We start from the raw sequence: 22,175 nt of genomic DNA, 5'->3' as shown, positions 1-22,175 counted from the left end.
AACTATTTAACTCAAGTTCATTTCCTAAGACTGACAATCTGCAAACACTAATGGTAAACAGAAGTTTCACGCCTTCCTTTTATTTACAGAATTTGTTTTGAGTGCTCTTTAATTATGTTTAAGTCTCACATTTAAGTAAATTTCAATCATTTTTGTCACTGTGAATAGTTATACTATAGAATTTATACAGAAACCACAGACAATGGCATTTTTAAGCTGGAATCTAACTCAAATGCTGCACCTGGAAGAGAAGAGAAAATGGAGGGCAAGAGCTAATGAGAACTTTCTCCACGTCCCCACCCGGCCAAGGGCAGCTCTGCTGAGGCCAGAAACAAGACTGCCCCAAGCCCCGTCCTCACCCCAGCGAAGCAAGGACTGGATGCCAGCGCAGGACTGCAGCCTGGAGGGGAAAGAGCGCACAGGCTGTCTGGAGTTGATTTGTTTCTACTTAAGGTGGCAACAACCCCGACCTCAAGGGACTCGCTGTCAAAAGCTGCATGCTGACCCTTCTTTAGGGCCAACCAGGAGAGGCCTCGCTAGGAAACCTGATCCCATCTGGAAGCTTCCCACCTCTCCCTAGGGAGGAACATGGAATGTGTGCCCAGGCATCTCAGGTTGGAGCTCAACTCTCCTCCACCCAAGACGTGTGGTCGACATAAATCAAGATGCGCTTCTGGGGGACACCTGGAACCTGGCTCCTAACATAACACATCCTGGGAAAAGGCCCCCCTTTCCTAAGCAGTCACTGCACAATTCTAGAACATAACCCACACCTAACTGAGAAACTGTTCTAACATTAATTTTTAAATTTTAATCAAAATAATCGATAACCCCACCATCTCAATGATATTTCTGTTGCATTCACAGTATGTTCTGTGTGCACGTGTCTCATGGTGACCCTGACATGCTGGGACCATCCAGGAGCTGGAGCATGTCGGCCAAGTCTGCTGTCTACCTGTTAACACTCTCTCTACCCGTGACTGCAGGGGCCATGAGTATTTCTAGGATGTTAGCATAGGGAACCTAGGCCAGCGTTTCCCAACCTTCTCAGAATTGGTCAGAAAAGGGCAAGAACTCAGTGGCAACTTTTTATATTTTCCACCTTATTAAAAAAATTCTGAGGGGACATCAGCCCCGCTCGCCCTGCAGACCTGCACTGGCTAGCGCTGCCCTTGGGAACGGCTTCCTGAGGTCACCCACGGCTCGCAGCTGCTCCTCCAGCCCTCGTGCTGCTCCAGCCACAGCACAATGCTCAGATACATGGGGGGGTGATCACCGCCTGGGCCTCGGCTTCCCCACAAGAGGATGGAGAAACCGTGCCGCATCCACCAGGAGAAAGGAAGAGCAGCTCAGAGGTGATATGAGTGGGACGCAAGCTTGGGGAAGGCTTCTGTGCAACACAGGACACCGCTGCAGTCACTCACTTACCCCAGACCAACACGTGGGCCACGCTGACCGCCCCCCCCGGCTTTGGCAGGTCCCTGCACCGGAGCTACGCTGCTTCCTCAGCACTCAGGTTGCAGCCCAGTCCTTACGACTACCAACTCCTGTGGGACCGACTCTGGGTTATTTGCTCCATTTCTTGGTTTCTAAATATATATCTTTACCAGAGAGACCAGCAGCTACTTATCTCAAAAGATTGTTAATAATCACAGTAGCTCACACCTTCATGGAGCTTAGTAAGCTCCAGGCACTATTCTAAGGAGTTTATTTAATTCTGAAACAACCTAACAGATGAGGAGACAGAGACAGAGGCACACAGCTAGTCCTGGCAGAGCCGGGCTTCCACATAGGGAGCTGGCTCGAACCCAGGCCCTGAGGCTCGGATAAGATGGTGGGCAGGAAAGTGCTCTAGGGACTGTCCAGTGTCCCTGAACAGAGCAGTCACGTTGGACCAGTTGTTTTCATAAAGACCTACATACGTCAAGGGTGAGATAGTTCAAGACTAACCTTCCTACACTAATCCCATTGATCATGACCTTTATGTCACACTATTTTGAATTCTCAGGATGCAATGACCTTTTCTCCTGCACAGGAGGGGGCTGCTGCCCAACTTTCTCCTGGTGTTTCTGAAGGGCTCCCAGCTGGAGGATGCCCAGTCTTCCTCAAATGAGCTCAGGAAGTTCTGGGTCACCTCTGTGTCTCTGGCTTATAACCCTCACCACGCTGACGCAGAACCTCACAGAGGCACACTCGGGGCACTATTCCGGAGTAGAATGTAAGGCAAGGCCGAGATGGCCAAGAAAGAACTAGAAAGAAGGACAGAGGTCCTGCCTCTGCCCCTGCCCCTGATGAGAGCTGTGAACTGAGCAGCCAGGCAGCATCAACAGGCCTGGGGGCTCCCACCCTTCACAGACTCCTAGGCTGGGATGGCCTGGGGGGCACTTCCAAGAAAGCTCCGCCTGTGCCTGTGGGCTGTGGCGGGCACCATCCCACCCTGACCAGTCTCGCGTGGGACAGAGAAGAGCTCCAGGCTCCCCAGGCAGTGCTGATGAGCTGGGAACCGCCGAAAAAGGTCTGTTTTGATACCAAGAAACTAGCAACCAGGGATGGCACAAGGAACAGGGGAGATGCAGTTTCAGACGGGAGAAGGAGACCCCACCTCCCCTGTGCCTTTCTTGTTTAAATGCTTGACTGTGCATGGGAACACCAGCCTCTGTGGCCTGTGCCGGGCTGGCTCTGCAGTGATCCTTTTCTGGAGAGACAGCTCCAGGGCACAGGGCCTTGAGCTCTCATCAGGCAGCTGGTGCCCTGGGGCTCGCAGGCCTCTCACGTAGGGGGGCTGCTCTGCCCTGTACCTGTAGGGGACTCACGGTGCTGAGGGGGCTTCAGCGCTGGTGAGCACAGGTTGGGTCGGGCCTGGGTGCTGCGGGGACTAAGTGGTGAGGAAGAGGAAAGGAGCTCCAAGTGTCCTGGGGGACACTGCAAAGTGAAGCTCACTTCTGGGGTGCACAGTTGTCACCACTCAATAAAGTAGCAGGATTAAGCTCACGTCCTACCGACAATCTGAACTGGCCCTATTTAATCATATTCAGGAGGGCTTCTCTAATCTTTCTTCCAAAAACTGCTAAAGTGCAGGTACAAAGTAGAGGACACCCTGTATTACCTCGGAGTGTTTCTGAAATGAAGACAGAGCAGAGACAAACCTCTAACAGCGATCCCGGGGCCAACACTGTTTGAAATCCAGACTTACCTAACTAGAGCCTGACCCAACTAGCGCCTGACCCCCCCACCCCGTCACAACTCGGACACGCCTCTAAGGGCATGTGGGCACCACAAAGCGTTAGTGACTGTTATTCAGGAGGCAATTTCATCCCCTCCCAAAGAGCAGCGTTAGGCAGGAAGGTAATCATCAGTTTTATTAGCATGCACAGTGTTTCTCGAAAACAACCTGGCCATTTAAAAATTAGTCACGTCGTCATTTCTGTAGCACAGGTTAGCAGCACGGTGACTTAAGAGCAGGTTAACTTGAGAAAGCAACCGCAGGTGTGAGCCCAGCCACGCCCCTCTGCTCAAGACAGAGGGGGCCCGGTGAGCGGGACTACAAGCGCCTGCGCACCGCGTGCGCCTCCCTGCACGCGGGGACGCCTTCCAAAGTTTCCTCAGTATGATCACCGGCATTTGAGACTCGAGACACCCAAACTGCACCACCTGCTCTGGAATTCGCCCTGTCAAAGGCAGACCACACCATGCTTCAGAGCAGGCAGTGTGTGACAAGGGGCCTGAGCAGTGCCCGGTCTGGGGCAGCACTGCCCTGAGATCTGGAAACCGAAGCCAGACGAGCTGGTCTCTGGAATATCTTCTGACCCGCCTGCCTGGGTGGGTCATCTTTTTCTCTGTGCCACAAAACTTTTCTGCCCCCAAATTTTACTTTCCAATTTTGAGACTCAGACAATTGAGCTCATACGATCTGGCTGAAAAGCTGAGATAAAAATAACTTGCCCAAAACACACTAAGGCTACATGACATAAATGTCAAGTGATCAGAACGAAGGAAACTTAAGAGTCTTTCCCTTCCGCCTGTGGACGTCCTGGCTGCCACAGGCTGGGACACAGAGAGAGGAGCCACGCAGCGCAGCGCTGGCCGCTCTCAGACCCTCACCAAGTTTGTCTGTGGATGAGATAATATCAGCGGGCACGGAGGAGTCCAGATCAGCATCCAAAATTCCCAGGGGGTCCAGCTGTGCTACATGGTGCCCTCGTATCTACGAATGGGCCAGCGATGGAGAGGGAAGGACACACACAAAAGGACAGGAGAAAAAAAAGAGGGAAGGGGTAAAAAAAAAAAAAAAAAAAGTAAAATTACATTAAAATTAGTGTTTACAGATTAATTCTCACCCACGTTTGAAGAAACAGTTACTGGAGCATCATCAAAATTTACACAACTAATTCCGAGAGGATCAAGTTTTGCAATGTGGTGACCCCTGACCTGGAAGCAATAATACAAGCAGTCATTAAGCAGGTCCTGTGGGCTGTGGCGAGGGGTAAAAGTTGCACTTGGTCAAACCTTTCCCTGAGAGCGCCAATGAACCCAAACAACAAAGTCAGTTTGTAAAAAGCCTTACAATAGTTTGTTTTAAAGCACTATTGTACATAAATGCACTTTTATAAAAAGAGGATAAGATCCTCAGGTTTTGATAAACCTGGCAGTCTAAAAGGACCCATTTCTCGGGATCCTTACACAGTTTTCCTGGATAAACAGAAATGGGATATGCTGGGGACTTTAGCTCCAGTGCGAAGACCACCCAGCTTAGTACACGCAGAAGTCCCTAAGGAAGGTGTGGGTGTGGCCCTGCTGCGTGGCTCAGGGCACAGCGGGCACAACAGCAGACAGCTACAACAGGGACCTCAGTGCCTGATCTGAACCGTTTAAAAGCAAAAAGACACGGAAAATCCCTTCCGATTTTGTTTCTTTAAGTCTTGGATACTTTATCCACTGTTTCTTGCTAACAATTTGGGAAGGGGAGCAGCTGCTGAGAAGTCACTTAAAGACCAACAGAAATGACTGAGGCTGAATGAGTCAGGCAGTGGTCAGCACACACCAACTGTTCCTCTTTCTGCAGAAACGCCCACTGTGAACGGCGTGCGTCTCGTCATTTGCCCTGGGGAGAGAGCCCGACTTGCCAGGCTCCAACAGGACAGACCCACCCTGTGCTACCTGTCCTGACACCTGTGGCAACTGGCCCCGCGGGCGGAGGGGAATGGTCCATACGGCCGTTTCCAGGAGAGAGAACTCTGTGGTGTGACACCCCCGCTACGTTGCAGCAATGCCAGAAGAGGCAGCAGGGGAGCCCCGGTCCTGGGAGCTCCCAGAAGGGCCCCCCCGGGCCCGATGTCTCCTCCTTTCCTCCTGAGAACTACTCACAGACCAGGTGGTAAGGTCTGAATTCTGGGCTCTTCTCCACGCCAGGCGGATATCCTGGAAGGGGCTTCTGGGCTCTGAGAAAGGCCATGGGAGCCCTTGGTTCTGCATGAGCCTCCTCCAACGGGGCTGACCACTGACCGGAATGCTCCTGGAGAGGTGGCCCCTCTGCAGGCTCAGCTGCCCCTCACCTGCCTCTCCCTGCTTCCATGGGCTCTGCTTCTGTCCCCAAACCCTACAGGTTCATCTTCTCTTATTGCGTTTGGGCCCTAGCAACTGAGAAGGGGAGCAGCACACGCCTCCCGGTCCCTGCTCCCTCCTGGGGATCGGCACTTCCCCTGACGCCCGGGCACTGACTGCGTTTCCCTGCTTACAAATCCTTCTTGCCAACCTATGGGGAGAAATAAGGGCAGGTGCTAAAGACGGCAGAGGACCTGCTCAAACAGGGTGAGACTGCCTGCGCTCCTTTCCTCTTGTCATATGTCATTTTGGCCTCCCTCCAGCCCAGAGCAGGGAGAGAGAGCGCCCAGTGTGTGGTGGCGGTGAAAGTTAAGCGACAACCCTCACGGGGTCAGCGGGGCACCCTGTCACGGATGGCTGGCCGCTGCCACCTTACCTGGTAGGCCCTGATGAGAGACTGCACTGCCAGGTGATCCTCCACCAGCTTGTCCACGTTGGGCCGAACCTCCACCAGGGGCTGCGCTCCAGCCACAGCTGACAGGGAGCCCAGGCTCAGGGGGAGTGGGCTCTGGTAGGCGGTGCCCGGGGGCGCTCCGGCGTTGGTGTTTCGGAAAAAAATGTCCCACGACTGAAGACAAAGAAGGAACACACATGTCACTCCGCTGCTCCCCTAAGGCCTAGGAGTCATTTTTAGCCAAAAAGAGAACTGCTCTTGGCAGGTAAGCCTCAATTATGCCCATCTACCAGTAGCCCGGTTGGGTCAACTTCTTCCTACTCTGGACAGCCTGCTTCTGCCCCCAGAGGGTGGCTCTCTCAGAGGCTGGGCCCCAGCTTCCATCATTCCCTCAGATGCGCCTCCTCACCCCAACCCTACGACGCAGATGCCCTCCCACCAAGACCCCCAAGGCCCAAGGCCGAGCAGCTCTGCCTGGCTTGCGGCTGCCAACTGCTTCCATGGCAGGCAGCCCAGGAGGCAGGTGAACAGAGGCCTTCCTGCCCCATCTGTTCCCTGCCTAGTCATCCGGAGACCAATGCTCGTGGCCCTCCTGCCTGTAGGGCTGTAGCTGCCCCAGGCCCTCAAACCCCAACTGGGCCTCCTGAGGGGAACTGAGTGCATTTAGATCTGCTTTCCAGACTCCAGACGTGTGGCACAGCTTTTGAAGCCCAGGCCTGCCTGCTTGTGCTTTCTCTCCGGACACGAAACAGAATCAGGGGGACTTCCCTGGTGGCACAGTGGCTAAGACTCCATGCCCTCAATGCAGGGGGCCCAGGTTTGAGCCCTGGTTGGGGAACTAGATCCCAACACGCATGCTGCAACTGAGAGTTTGCATGCCGCAACTAAGGAGCCCATGCGCCGTGGCCGAGGAGCCGGCAAGCCGCAACTAAGGAGCCCACCTGCTGCAACTAAGACCTGGTGCAACCAAATAAGTAAATAAATGTTAAAAACAAAACCCAAAAAACCCCAAACAGAATCAGGGACTTTATGTAAGAGGCAGCCCGGAGCTCGGACCTGTGAAGCCTGAAGCATCCCCACTGGCCCCTACAGAAACAGTCTTGTCACTAAGGGCTCAGGATGTGCAGTCAGAGGCAGAACCTCAAATCTGAGCTCTGAGATCTTAGCAAATAACCTAAATTTCTGTGCTCAGTTTTTTCATCCGTAAGATGAGGACAAAAAAAATCTATATATTCTTCATGGGTTTTTTTTTTTGTAAAGACTAAAGGCATTTAGCACACAATCTGGTAGGCAGTTGGCATTACTGGTAGTAACTGGTATTACTACTGGTTTCAACCTCCTTTGTGCTAATGTGAACTAACTCCTCTGCCTATTATTTTTGGCTATTTTGTATTTGATTCAATTTTTTCTTTTCTTTTTTTTTGCCCATGTTGTGCGGCTTGTGGGATCTTAGTTTCCTGACCGGGGATTGAAACTGTGCCCCCTGCAGTGGAAGTTCGGAGTCCTAACCACTGGAGCGCCAGGGAATTCCCTGATTCAACTTATAATCTGCATAGACACTGTGAACTACAATAGTTTATCTCATACAAAGACGTGAAGCTTAAAATAAAATTTTAGAGGTCAGAGAAACTAAGAATAAAATTCCATTGCCAAAAATATATATATTAAAACTCAGAGAGTTTAGAAACGTGAAAACATTGTCTTAAACACTGTCAATAAACTCTGGTTAGACTTCTTGAAAAATCTGGAGAGGAGAAACTTCACTAGATTTTTGTTCGCCCTCCCAGTTAAGTGCTACCAAGATGTTGTCCAGATGGGCTCGTCTGGGAGCTTGGGCAGATATCGAATGGGTCTATCTATGTCTGGGCAGAAACCTTGAGACTGGTCCTGAAGCCTGAAAGTCTTCTGGCTTTTTCAGGCAGGCTCTTTATGACATGTAGACGTACTGACTTGGACAGTCCGAGGGAGGGCTGCATGCTGCCGCCAGTCACGAACCCCTGGGATGTGCACAGGCCTGGAGCATCACACAGGGCAGCCCGGCCTCTCACTAAAAGTGTTTCTGAGGGGAGCTTTCCAGAATGTTTATATCGTTCTACAATAAGAACATAGTCCTTTCGTATTCAAAAAGATTAATTAAAAAAATCAAACTATTAGGGAGATGATAGTACAACACGGTGAATATACTAAAGACCAGAATTGTACAATTTTTACATGTGAATTCTGTCTCAATAACCATTTTTAAATGTTTTAACGTATCTCACTATTCAAGGTTTTACTGTCTTTACCTTTCTGGTTAATTTTTAGCATGTCAGCGGATGGTAGAAGGGAGCTCTGGGGTTCTCTTTTGGCAAAGGCCGTAACACCGACTGCAGAGTACCTCGCATCACGTGACCTGACAACCAGGGGCAAGCTACATCCAGGGCTTGGAACACCAAGACCATTCTCTCCCTCTGAGTCCTCTAACGGGGGTAAAAGCAGTATGCCCACCAGAGAAAGCAACTGACTTACTCTTGTGAGAGAAAGGAGAGGATGCCTCAGTATCAGCAGCCTTGGGCAAGGTAAGGCTGCCCCAAGCTCGGCACCACCTGGTTCCTTACAAAGGCCTAAGGAGCAGACACGCTGGACACCCCAAACATTTCTGACTCTGTGAGCTTGTACAGCAGGCCATGCAAGCTCCACGCATTCTGGGAGCAGCTCTGGCCCAGGACTCTCCCTGGCCCCCACCCATACCTCCAGTAACCGAGGGCCTGGACTAAAAGGAGCCCCGCTGATAGGGCAAGGGATGCGGCAGGAGTCAGCCCAGCCCTGCACGGCAAGAACCAGCAGCACGCTGTTCCTGCCTTGTAAAACCTGATCTAGTTTCTGCTTTGCCCCCAGCGGGCTCTAGCACTGGCGTCCCCACCCTTACGTGTGTCCACGCCAAGTCCTGCTCTGGACACATACCCTGGGGCTGAAGGCCAGGGCATGACCCTGAAACCAAGTAGTCTCTGGAGAGCAGCACACAGGATCCCAACTTTCTTCAAGCCTTAAACACTGTCTTCTTCCCCACAGAACTCATGAAGAAATGTGTAGAAATGCAGCGGCTGTCGCCCAACGACGAGACCTTGGATTGAGGGGGTCCCCTGGCTGCACGCCGACCCCTCACCCTGATGGGCACCAGCTGCTGACAGACCCAGAGCCAAAAGGCATCGCAAAAAACACAAGTTCACCTCTCTTTAGAAAAATCAGCTTTGAATAACAAGAACACTAGTGGCAGCCACAGAGGTAGGAGTAGTTACCACACTGATGTGCCAAGCACCTGGAATGCCAACTACAGCCTCCTGGGGAGAGGTTCAGGCAGGCAGGATTGACACAGAGTGGTCATCAGGCAGGGATAACAGGTTAAGTAAGACAGAGCAACCCTTACATAAACAGCATCTCTCAGGCTGGCTTACCCTTGCCAAAGCCAGCAAACAATAAAATCAAAGGATTTCCAGGGCTGACACCCAGAGGGCGCGGGCGCGGGCCAGGTCCCTGGCTGGCGGTGGGGTGGGGAGGGAAATCGCAGTCATCGGGCCTCCTCTCTCTGACCTTCTTTTGTGCTTGGGATAAAACTCCAGGTGATTTTCAATTGGCTGAGGACAGCAACACAGACTGAAATTCTGCTCAAGCTGGAGGCGGTCAGAAAAAACTGGTTCCTACCAGTATTGCAGAGAGCTGGGAACCACTGGGAAAGAATATGCCAGGAATGCAGCTTCCTCCTGTCCCGTAATTCACCCCCGCTGCGCACACCGCAGCTCAGTTTCCCTGCAGCTCCGGTAGGCCCTCCCCTGCACGCTCTGGGCAGGTGTGGGTACCTGCACTCAGATGACGGCCCGGCCAAGGAGCCCATCCCAACATACAGCAAGCCCCCTTCCACCACATGCGATCAGTTTGCACACGGGGGTGACAGAAAGTTCCTGGCGGCATACACTTTGCAAAACCCTCGCACCGCAGCTTAAAACTGGTAAATTTTCATGTAAGTCAGACCTCAAAAAAAAGTTGATTTAAAAAAAAAGGCTGTGAAAATGAAGGTCATTTTTTTTGGCTTGCAGGTTTCACCGCCCTTCAGAGGCCGAGCTTCTCTCCCTCCAGCATCTTCTCCAAGATGCCTCTTCCACCCCTCCCCTCCCCACACCTGAACTGGCTTCCGCCTTCCAGTAGTAGCCTGCACCTCCCCCACTCCTGCTGCCTGGGGCGCTCATCCCCTCTCCACACACTGACCCGCGTCATCTTCAAACTGTGGCTCTGTCACTATCTGGAGAGGGTTCCCCTTCTGATAATCGAAGCCCCCATTTGCACACATCTGAACTTGAGGCTTTGTTTACCCGTATGTCTACCTGCTGCCAGTTCTGGTTCTCTCCCCGGCAGCAGCTTCCCTGCTGCCAGAACCAAGTGTCTGCAGACCCGCTGCAGGGATAGGTGACCACGAGGCTGAAGTGACTGGTCAGTGGGCCCTTTCCCAAATGAAGAGAAAACTTCAAGAAGAGGACGCCTGTGCGGTCCCACATGCCCCCTGCACGTGGAGCTTCGCGGCCTCCGTGCCATAGAGGCAAGCGGCCCTGGCCCATCAACGGAGGTGCAGGCCGGCCACCCACCTCCCATGAATGGGTTTAAGGTCATCAACTTGTTGCTGAAATGACTTAAACCAAAACATGATAGATTTCAAGTACAAATAAGTATAACATTCTGGGTGAAGTGAAACCAGAATTCTTACATTTAATTTTAGATAACTAAAAGCATTTAACTGTAGTATATGAAGGTCTGTTTTCAAAAGCCATCAGCTCCTATGCTCCCCCATACACCTCCCAGACTTCCCACAGCCCCAACGGGCTCTCCCTGCCGCCACCAGCCCTCTTCTCCCCAGTTAGAGGGAGCTCTTCAAAACTGCAAACACATCCCTTCTCCTCTGTAACGTCTAAGGAAGCTGGTCCGGTGCTTTGCACATAGTAAGTGCTCAACGCACCTGCTGAGTTCAGTTCAGACAGGTCAGACTCCTTCAAAGGCGGACATCTTGACGGGTGTGGTGTCAGATGCAATGTCAGGTGCAGTGGTAGGGCTGGTGTCAGGTGTGATGCTAGGTGCTGTGCTCCCTGGGATGTCAAATGTGGTGCTGGGGGGGTGTTAGCTGTGGTTCTAGGGGTGGTATCAGATGCAGTGTTAGGTGTGATGTGAGGTGGACGCCAGGTGCTCGGTCTGGCGTGGTCCTAGGTATGGTGTCAGGTGTGGTGCTAAGTGCTGTGCTAGGCAGGGTGTCAGGTGCAGCAGTGGGTGCGGTGACAGCTGTAAGACCGTGGACCGTCCAGAGTCCTCATCTCAGATAAGGCGCTGACCTCGGTGGGTGTGGGAGTGCTAACCAGGGGACGCGGGTGTCAGTGGTTCAGTGAGGCAAGCAGACTTTACCCTGTTGATTGTCAGCAGATCGCAAGAGTCTCAGGGCCAAGTTCCTGACTGTGAAGGTCGTGACAGAGACTTATTCACGAAGGGTTTGGCTTTGGAGGGGTCGCAAACCTGCTACCAAGCGCCCTTCCCCACCCCGTCTCAAAGTCCCCTGATGTGTGTCAGATACAATCGTTGTGACCTACCAGGGCCACGCACAGGCTGAGCTCACCAGAGTGGGCCTGCCTGCTGCCTGCCTGCTCCTGGGGGTTGGGAGCCCCAGTCCTGACCCCCACAGGCTGGGCAAGGGCCAGGGAAGTCGCTTCAGCTCTCTGTGCCTCACTCCTTGCCTATAAAAGTAGGGAGCAGTTACTTAGGACACCCCTATACTTGTGTAGCTTTTTACACCTTAAAAAGCACCTGTAGTAGGGCTTCCCCGGTGGCGCAGTGGTTGAGAGTCCGCCTGCCGATGCAGGGGACACGGGTTCGTGCCCCGGTCCGGGAAGATCCCACGTGCCGCGGAGCGGCTGGGCCCGTGAGCCATGGCCGCTGAGCCTGCGCGTCCGGAGCCTGTGCTCCGCAACGGGAGAGGCCACAACAGTGAGAGGCCCGCGTACCGCAAAAAAAAAAAAAAAAAAAAAAAAGCACCTGTAGGTATACTCATATTTGTTCAAGAAGCTGATGATCACAGCTTAACCCTAGGGTTACTCATGCTTATTCTAGCTGCTCAGTTCTATGACTCTGGGTTCTGGACTGGCCAGACCACTTTCTCTCGTCCGAAGTCCCCTTCAGATGCCCTGCTGTCTTGTCTCCACCTCAGCTATGGACCAAACCCCACCCACCCGCATTATGCACCCTGGTCTAGAACATGATGTCACCTGCTAGCAGCCACCACCACCCTCTGCTGGGCGCCCTGCCAAGGACCCTGATGCAAAACACCACGCGGGGGAGGGGGTGGGGCAGCCTCTGGCCACCTCTTGAATGGACCAAACCCCAGGCTCAAAGGCCATCACAGTTGATAAACTAATGACTGCCGGGGCTGGACGCCAGATGCCAGTCACAAACAACCGTATCATTAGGTTCTGATACTGACAATGCTTTTTAACTGCCACAAACGTGAAACTCAAGGGGACAAGTGACCAAGGAAAACACATGCATGGCCAAACAAGGGTTTGGCGGGTTCAGGCTAATTCAGTCAAATAAATGGACAGGCAACAGCTCCCTGAGCCAAGGATGGTCACCTGTGACTCGCGGCCGACAGCGCCAGCTGTCGTTGAGGAGGTGCTGCTCCTCAAGGACCCCAGTGCCCTGGAGGGAGCTGGCACTGCTCCGAGGCTGCACGTCTCCCTACTCACCCTGCACAGGGGCTCTTCCAGCTTAGAAAGTGTGCTGGCAAATTCTGCAGTTATTTCCTAAGCGCCTAGCTTTCTGTGCACACCAGCCCAGCTATGGCGTGGAGCTGAGTGATTCATGTCTGTGCTGTGTATGAGAAGCCTGCATAGGGCAGTGTCTACAACCCTCCTGGTGTGCCCTGTCTGTGCCAACTGCTGGGCTCCATGCCTTTCCTGAAAACACCGTGTGGGACTGTCCAAATGTCCCGACGAGACAATGCCCGGGGTGAGGGGGCGAGAAGACCCGTGGTGGACAGCCACAGCCCTGCACAAAAGGTTCCTGCTTCAGGGCTAGGCAGTCTCGAAAGACATGCATAGTGCTGGGCTGCAGACCCCTCCAACCACAGGCAGGGCCTTGCTCAAACTGTCCCCAGCTGAGGACGGGCGGGGCCATGTCCCGACCCAGCTCACTGCCCACCACCACGTCTAGGAGGCACCAGGATCTGGGCCTGCCTGACCTGTCACCACAGACCTATTTATACTGGGAGCAGTTAAACTTGGGCGTTCTGCTTGGGGATGCCTCAGCCAGAGACGCCAAATGAATTGTGCTCGATTAGAGCGATGCTGTTATTTTTAAAGCACAGTGTAGTACAGGTGAGAGAACATCTCCAGACAAGTTCTACTGTCTTCTCTCTGTATGGGTGTGCAGGTAAAATGTCAATAAACACACGAGATTAGCAAAGAAAAGCTGCCTCAGCTCTGCTCTAAGGAATCTACTGATAGAGGAATGATACGCCCTGGGTTTCTGCCCTAGACTAAAGGCAGTGGGCCCATCAGATCATTATAGAAAGGACTGTGGTAGGCTGCCCAGTGGCCACACGTCCTCCCAGGTCCACAAAAGGCCCCCTGAAGTGGCCATGTGGCTCCTCCACTGGAGGTGAGCCCTTGGGGGCTGGCCTGATACTTGCTTTGACCAAGGCCATGGGTGGGAGCGGCAGTGTGAGTTCTGGGTGGGGCATCCAACGCCTGCAGCCTCTCCTCCCTTCTCCTCCTGGAGCTACACTGAGGACTTGTGAGGGAGTCTCTCTGGTCCCCTGGCTGATGGCAGGGCCTGCTGGGTAGCTAGCACCAAGCACCAGATGTGAGGGGGTCCTTTGCGGGGCTGCAGCCTGGCCAAACCTCAGCTACATGGAAGCTGGGAACCATGAGAAAGACTTCACTGGTGGTGTTTCGAGTTGCCAAGTTTTGGGGTGGTTTATTACACAAACGCTCATAGAAACCAGACTTTTACTGCATGAAAATATTACATGCAGGACGCCTGTGACGGCTCTCATGCACAGTTTTTCTGGCATTCCTCACGAAGTGAGAGCCCTTGCCCTCTGTCTGGCTGTCCGCACCCAACAGTGCATTCTGTCAACCGAGAATTGCAACTCTCAAGGGTGGCTGTGCGGGACCACAGTGGGCATCTGGTCCCCATGCGCCTAGTGGATGGCCCCACCTGGAGGACCTAGCCCAGCTGAGCCAAGCCTCAGGCTCCGAGAGAATTCTGGCTCTGCGAGTCGAGACCACTTAAGAGAGAAGGCCCTAAACTCACAACCTGCCCACGGGCGGCAGAGCCCAGAGCCCAGCAGACCTTCAGACCCCTCGTGGGGGTCTGGCACAGGCGGAGTCGGGGAGTGAGTGGCCTAGAGGCTCTGGGCTGACAATGTGATCACCACCACAGCCCCTTTCTGGGAAAGGCCCCAAAGAACACCTCCGGCTGACAACGCGCTCCTTTCTTTCCCCAGAGAGGAGGCGCCAGGCAGGCGGCTGGGGCAGAGCTCGCTGCGCCCTTCTCAAGAGCTGCCCCAGGGACTTCCCCAGTGGTGCAGTGGATAAGACTCTGCGATCCCAACGCAGGGGGCCGGGGTTCAATCCCTGGTCAGGGAACCAGATCCCACATGCATGCCACAACTAAGAGTTCACATGCCACAACTAAAGAGTCCACCTGCCACAACTAAAACCTGGTGCGACCAAAAAAAAAAAAAAAAAGGAGCTGCCACGGCCCCGAGGTTGACTCGCTCCTTTCTTGCTCTTGGTGTCCACCTTCCCCTTGAGGTCGCTCTGGATCTCTCTCTCCGGTTATCACTGACATTTAAAAACCCATGGGCCTCCCTGGTGGCGCAAGTGGTTGAGAGTCCGCCTGCCGACGCAGGGGATACGGGTTCGTGCCCCGGTCTGGGAGGATCCCATATGCCGCGGAGCGGCTGGGCCCGTGAGCCATGGCCGCTAGCCTGCGCGTCCGGAGCCTGTGCTCCGCAACGGGAGAGGCCACAACAGTGAGAGGCCCGCATACCGCAAAAAAAAAAAAAAAAATTAAAAAAAAATAAAAAAATAAAACCCCACGATTCTTGCTTAAAATACAGTACAAAAGGATAGTCATTAAAAAATCATGCTCCCAAAGATGCAGCACGCCTTTACTCCCAGCCCGCCCTCCGGCCACCGCAGGCTTAGTTAGCTCTCCATCAGTGCCTGACACCCTCACTTTCTGCCAACTGCTCAGGGGTCCACACTCCCACAGCGTTTCACAAACTAAGCCAACACCCTTCGGCTTGATCTCGGGGCCTCTCCACGTATGTCGCAGCTCAAACTGCTGGTCTTCGCTTTGCTGCCTTGGGCTCCTGGCACCGAGCCTCCCAAGAGCTTCTGTAAGTGCTCGCTGAGTGCCCCCCGACCCTTCCCGGGCCCCTGCAGCCCTCTGCCTTCACACGTGCCTCTTCTGGGTACAGCCACCCTGTCCCTGGCCAGGCCCCTTCCTTACCCTTCAAAACTCAGAACAACTGGCGTGTCCCTGCAGAAGCCGGTGGGGTTTACTCTGTATTCTAACTGTGCTCGGCTTACTGAAGTCCCCACGGGCCCGCGAGCTAGCGGGCCCTGCACACTCATACCTCCTGGCAGCCAGTCGACTCAGTCCTCCAATAAAACTGTCACGAGCTGCGAACTGCTACACACATAAGGTGAAGGCACTGCTTCAGGACCCTTACACTTTCCAAAGGTGTCAATTTTATGTCCCTGACGGTATAAACACAAATCCTTTAAGAGTAAAATACTACACTGAAGTTAGAGAAGGTGCTCTTAGTTGGTTTAGTCGATTTAACACAAAAGGTCACCAGGGTTGAGATTCATCCTGATTTAGGAAGCTGAGTATGGAGGGGGAACTTCAAAGTGAGGTTTAACAGCCTCGATCACTGAAAGCCCATGAAGTATACCACATGTGTGCTTTTCCCCAAGGCCGGCAAAGAACTAGGGCGAACCGCGGCTGAGTTTTTAAAGTGCAGCCAAGGCAGTTTCAAAGCTGCAGAATGAAAAGGAACGGTGCCACCCCATACTGGGGACGACGTGTGTCTGTTTCTGCTCTGCTTGTCTGGATCAATTACAGAAAATAACAGCACTGTGTTTCATGAGCATGGAAGGAAGAAGCAGAAGTGCCCAGCCCAGAAGGGTGGCATGGCCGAGCACAGAGAGGTGGGACCGAGAGTGCGCCACACAGAGCTCTTGTGGTGACCACACTGGACCAGAGAGCTGTTACTACACGTGTGAGCTGGCCCGCAGAAGGCAGGAGGAAATGGACGCAGTCAGCAAGACGAGGAAGACAGGCTTTTAGGAAGTGGGCAGAGGTCACTCAGAAGGCCCAGGCAGGGGAAGTAAGCTCCGATGCACCAAGCATGGCCGTGGTGGCCCAGTGAGCAGGGGCACAAAGGGCACCACAGGGTGGAGAGGGCACAGGGCCCGACCCTGGGTCCTCCCCGCAGGGCTGACACCACGCTGTGACTGTGGCGGGGGTGGAGGTGAGGGCGGGCACCTGTCTCTGCTGCACAGGAGGGGCCAGGTGAGGGCTCAGCCAACTCTCAATTACCTGTCTGTATGAAACACTAAGAAGGGCAATCTGGCTTTGACTCTGTTTTTAAGACATAAATAAAAATAAGATGCCACCATCTGACTCGTCCCCAACATGGCCAAGAGCTTAATGAGGGAGGGCTTCGCATGCTGACAGAACAGGCCTTGGCTGACGGTCCTAGGGGGGGCAAGGGGCGAGTTACACTTGACAAGGTGTTTAAGACTGGAGCGCAGAGGCCGGACCAGAGAGAATGATGGGGAAGAGATGGCTGTCTAGGAGAGGACCACGCCAAGGGACGAAGAGCAGAGGGACGGCGAGACAGGGTGCAAAGGCAGACCCTGGGCCGGCCAGGTAACTGGGCGCAGATGCACGGGGAGCGCTTGGGGGCTTGCACCCCTGAACTGCTTGATTACTCTACCACAAACATAACATTCACCATTAAACATTTAGAAATAAAAGTTTTTTTTTTTTGCTGTACGCGGGCCTCTCACCGCTGCAGCCCCTCCCGTTGCGGAGCACAGGCTCCGGACGCACAGGCTCAGCGGCCACGGCTCACGGGCCCAGCCGCTCCGCAGCATGTGGGATCTTCCCGGACTGGGGCACGAACCCGTGTCCCCTGCATCGGCAGGCGGACTCTCAACCACTGCGCCACCAGGGAAGCCCTAAAAGTTTTCTTTAAAAATAGGGATACGACAAAATTATAAAGTAAATTATAAAGTCAAACGTGAAAGGGCAGCTTTAAGATAATCACAAACAGCTGAATGTAGACTGAGAATGAGATTATAGTATTAGAGAAGTATCTTGTTAATTTTGTTAGGTGTGGTGAAGAAACCATTCCCTTGACAGAGACACTCAGATACATTTATGACAGAAAGTAAGTGGGGAAGGAATAGATTTTTAAAGACTGGCAAACTGCAGAGGGCTACTGAAGTTGCGTGATGGGTCTCCTCACAGAGGTTCATTTCACACTCCTGTCAACTGGGGGAAGAAAAAAAAAGCACAACGTGAGAGTTGTGAGTTAAGTTTTATTTGGGGCAAAATGAGGACTAGAGCTCAGGAGACAGCACTTCAGATAGCTCTGAGAAACTGCTCTAAAGAGGTGTGGGGGAAGGTCAGTGTATTTGTGATTTTGGTGAAGGGGGAGTCCATGCGATCGAGCACAGAGTTTTTGCAGAAGGTTTCTGCTAGTCTCGAGGAGCAGACGGCACCATGAAGGATTTTAGTGCTTCTCTAGATACAGGGAGATGACAGAATTGGGCTCATAAAATCTTCTCCTGAAAATATCTATCTGAAGACCTGTTCTCCCAGCTTTTCCCAGAGCACAGAGTGCTTCATTCCTGATCTCCACCCCCTGAACTCCTTTCAGGGGGTGTTGGAGGTCAGCAGCTGCAGAGCTCATAATCTGATCCTTGTAGAGGTAGATGCTAAGTGTCAATTTGTAATGGACACTCCTATTGTATGTTTGAAAACATCATAAAAAGTTTAAAAAATAATAGGAAAGCAGAGCATAGAAGGGCAGGGAGGGGGAGATGCTAAATTTGTGCTGTTTCTGCTGGACACAAAAAAATTCAGTCCTAGCAGTTCCTCATAAGCCCTCTGCAAAGGGAGGGAAGAGAATGATGACGGAACCAACTCTCAGGACAAGGAATTTGACATCCCTTATCTGATGCAGAAATGAGAGATCAAAAAGATGATCAATCTAAATCTTAAAACCTAATTTTCTTTATTTCTCCCTAAACTATTTTTTCTAACACAGAGCACAAACAAAGCATTCTTAATAAAGCCAACGATTTCCAAGGCCTTCCGTGGGTCACAAATGCCTCTGAAAATCTGATGAAAGCTCTGGATCCTGTCCCTCAAAAAATGAGCATACAATAGGTATTTAGCCTAATTCAACTTGGAGAGGTGATCAAGTCCACTTTGCTGGGATGGCCGCGGAGGGACACTGCCATTGTAAATGTCCACTGATTTACACCATCCTGTCCCTCTCCCTCAAGGAGACGCTGTGTCCCCTGGAGAATCCTGACAACAGAAACCAGCACATAAAATCTGGCCCAAAGACGCCAACCTGCATGTATTCTCGTATTAAACTGAAAAGTCCTTTTTTGAGATCCTTTACCCATATCCCCCACAGAATCTCTCAAAGAGGTGCTAAAGAGATGCTTGCTCTGACCTGCGGAGCCCAGGGACCCAATCCTCACTCTGCATTCTTCCTCAGCAGGCTGCCTCTGTGCCTGTCAGTAGTCCTCTCACTGTGCTGTCCTCATCCCTGGGACAGATGGACATGGTGACCCTCCCATGAAGCCTAAGAACCCCCAAGTGTTACCTTCTTTGACACCATGTGATAAAAATCCTTTTCAAGAATAGGTGGAGCGGGCTTCCCTGGTGGCACAGTGGTTGAGAGTCCGCCTGCCGATGCAGGGGACACGGGTTCGTGCCCCGGTCCAGGAAGATACCACATGCCGCAGAGCGGCTGGGCCCGTGAGCCATGGCCGCTGAGCCTGCGCATCCGGAGCCTGTGCTCCGCAATGGGAGAGGCCACAACAGTGAGAGGCCCGAGTACCGCAAAAAAAAAAAAAAAAAAAAAAAAGAATAAGCGGAGCACAGAGCATTTTTAGGGCAGTGAAAATACTCTCTATGATACTATAATGGTGATACATGGCATTATGTATTTGTCCAAAACCACAGAACGCACGCCACCAAAAGTGAACCCTAATGTAGACTATGGGCTTTGGGTGATGATGACACGTCAATGTAGGTTCATCAATTATCACAAATGTTGTAACTCTGGTGGGGGATGTTGATGGCGGGGAGACTGCATGTGGGGGGCAGGGAGTACATGGCAAATCTCTGTACCTTCCCCTCAATTTTGCTATAAACCTAAAACTGCTCTACAGGATAAGTCTTTTAAACAATTTTTTAAGCAATAACGATAACGATATTAATACAAATACTAATAATGGTAACAGCCACTGTGATGCTTTCAGCCCCACTTTCCAGAGCTCTGCACCACAGAGCCACAGTGTGCCTCTCCACTGCAACCCATTCCCGCGACACCAGGCATTCACACACGGACGTTCCCCGACCTAGATCCTTGTTAACTCGCAATAGCTCACTCACGTGCTATTCTCCCCAAAACCAAATATAACTTAAGAAGACTTGGTTGGTTCCATAAAGAGGTTACGTCTGAGAAAAGGAAGGCAAGGGACAGCCTGGACACAAGATGAAAGTCTGATTCTGAAACCTCTCAGCTAGGTTTATTTGAGCGATAACCTTGTAGCAACTGTCTTCAGAAACCACTAATATCTGACATCACAGGCAGAGGCACTTCTTTCCGGGCAGTGCATTTGTCTACAGTCTTGGGAAACACACCGCAGATCTCCTCCCATAGGAAACCAGGTCTCATCTTGCTCATGGAGCAATGCAGCTTCCAGGTTGCCATGGAAACCTTGCTGGGCAAGGAGGTTCAGACCCAGAGGCGGCATTCCTGATGAAACGGGGTTGCTGGCTCCCGCAGTCAAACGTACCCAATCTAAATGTCACTAGTGCTTCAGGGTAAAAGGGTAAAGCTTACGCTCAAGGGCCCAATGGAAGCAGGCTGCCTTTAGATAACAAGTCCCCAAAATTCACAAGGAAAGAGCCAGATCAACAGTGACGACAGCCAGCCTCCGGTGGGCCCTTCCTCTGCGCAGACCCTGAGCACCTCACACATACTGTCTCCTTCACACACCCCGCCATGGGGCACAAGGGGTCTGAGCAACTTGGGGATCTACCCTCCAGCTTCTGCTGGGCCAGCTGCCTGACCTGAAAACCAAGGAACAGTCATCAAAACCCATAAATATCACTGGCCAAAATGCTGTGAAGAAGTTCTCCCACTAGGCACGCTCTGTATCAAGTAAACGTGTGAAGAGAGAGGCTCTAAGGAGGAGCCTCACCGGTTAACACAGAGAATTTAGAAGGAAGCCTTCACAGAATTGACTTTCAAATACAAGAGAAAAACGTGAACATACTGATCTAAAATGTCATTTATACAGAAATCACATGAAATGGTTTTCAGGTGTTCTGAGGACAGTGTGACAGAGGAGCTTCCTGCGGGGCCTTTCCTTCCGTGGGCTTCCTTTCTGCAGCATCACCATCCTGCAGCAGCCTTGGTGAGAGCCTGGGAGTGGTGCAAGCGCTTCTCCACATCCTTGCCGGTTTAACACGTTGGCTGTTCCAGGGAGCAAGGCCTTGAGTGCGCCGCGCACGGAGAGAGGGACACGCCCCTCCAGAGAAGGCGGTTCCGGTTGGGCCTGGTGTGACGGCCAAGCTGGGCTGACGCAGAGAACTCGGGTCGGTGGGGCTTCCAGCCACCTGCCTGCCTTCCTTCTCGACGGTCCTCAGAACACATGCACTTACCTGGACGGCCAGCCACCATGGGCCAAGACTCCAAACACACGAAGACACCTGCTCCTCTGGGCCTTACCTTGTGTACACTCTTGGGGTTTTCCAACCAAGCATAGTACATTTCCTCCACATAGTTCGAACTAGTCCCGCTGAGGAAGGGCTCCGCAGCAACGGGGGCAGTATAGCACCGGACCTGCCCAAACGTCCTAGCTGCTGCTGGTCTGTTTTGTGAAAATGTCTTCACAGTCTGGGAAGCCGTCAACGGCCTCAACTTAGCAGCACAAGTCCTTAAGTGAAACATTCTTGTCCCGAAGTCTCTCACGACTGTCTGCACCAAAAAAAGAAAGAAAAGTTAGAAAGCATTGTAGCAGACAAGGCTACAGGGGGAAAACCTCGCAGACTGTGGCTGGAGGAGAAAGACCCTATAAATGCATTTGTGGCCGCGTGCCCCGCTTCAGAGAGCACGACACAGCATGAGGTAGTCAAACTGACCAACCTCCTATGTACAGGGTCTGTGCTCGACGTGGGGAGGAGAGAACACAGCTGCAGAGGTTATGGTCTTCGCCTGCAAGTTTCAATGTAGTGTGAGGGATACGATATATCATGATAAATATGTGACGCCCTGTAAGTTTATACGTTGTATAAAACAATTATAGGAAAAGGCAACAAAGATTAATTAATGATTAGATTAATTGTAAAATGAGAAAGATACTTTCTAATCTATCCAGAGACTACCGAGTACCCGCTGGACTCATGGTATTCTGGAGAACAGGGAGACATTGGAAAAATATTTTGCTCACCCTCAAATAATTTATCTTTGAGCAGCAGAAAAAAAAATTAAAAATTACAGCGACAGCACTGAGCGCTTGAGAGGCACAGAAAATGCCAACAAAACTCCACGGGAGAACCCGCTCCTCCCAGGTGCTCCTGTCCAGCGGCTGGCAAAGCTTGGGGAAGGGCGTGGAGGACAGGGAGGATTTCGCTCTGGAGAGGCGGGAACGGCAGGCATTCTAAACATAAGAATCAGGAGGAGGAAAGACAGAGAGGCGGAAAGGTGTGCAGAACACAGGGGATGAGCAAGGATCGTCTTGTCTGGCAGGAGAGGTGGACTAGCTGGACAGCCAGGGGTCCTGAGCCCCGCTTCCTGGGACTGGGAGCGGGAGGAGGGCTGACGAGCAAGGTAGTGGGC

General features: G+C 52.4%; 1 protein-coding gene across 2 annotated transcripts in view; it reads right to left on the bottom strand.

Annotated features, from left to right (window-relative positions):
• OGDH (oxoglutarate dehydrogenase) overlaps positions 1-22,175 on the bottom strand; it is a 74,423-nt gene that overhangs the window by 38,738 nt on the left and 13,510 nt on the right. The window contains exons 2-4 of one of the 2 annotated variants that reach the window (XM_060107612.1): positions 21,066-21,314; positions 5,978-6,169; positions 4,102-4,204 (exon numbers count right to left, since the gene is read on the bottom strand). In XM_060107612.1, the coding sequence (XP_059963595.1) occupies positions 4,102-4,204; positions 5,978-6,169; positions 21,066-21,287 (517 nt within the window). In that variant the 5' untranslated portion in view covers positions 21,288-21,314. Of the gene's footprint in view, positions 1-4,101; positions 4,205-5,977; positions 6,170-21,065; positions 21,315-22,175 lie in introns of those variants that run through there. The other variant, XM_060107613.1, reaches the window with a different exon arrangement.

Source organism: Mesoplodon densirostris, chromosome 9 (assembly GCF_025265405.1).
Source record: "Mesoplodon densirostris isolate mMesDen1 chromosome 9, mMesDen1 primary haplotype, whole genome shotgun sequence".
In the NCBI taxonomy this organism is placed as follows: domain Eukaryota; kingdom Metazoa; phylum Chordata; class Mammalia; order Artiodactyla; family Ziphiidae; genus Mesoplodon; species Mesoplodon densirostris.
The sequence above is the reverse complement of the archived record's forward strand: the minus strand, read 5'-3'. Positions and strand labels throughout refer to the sequence as shown.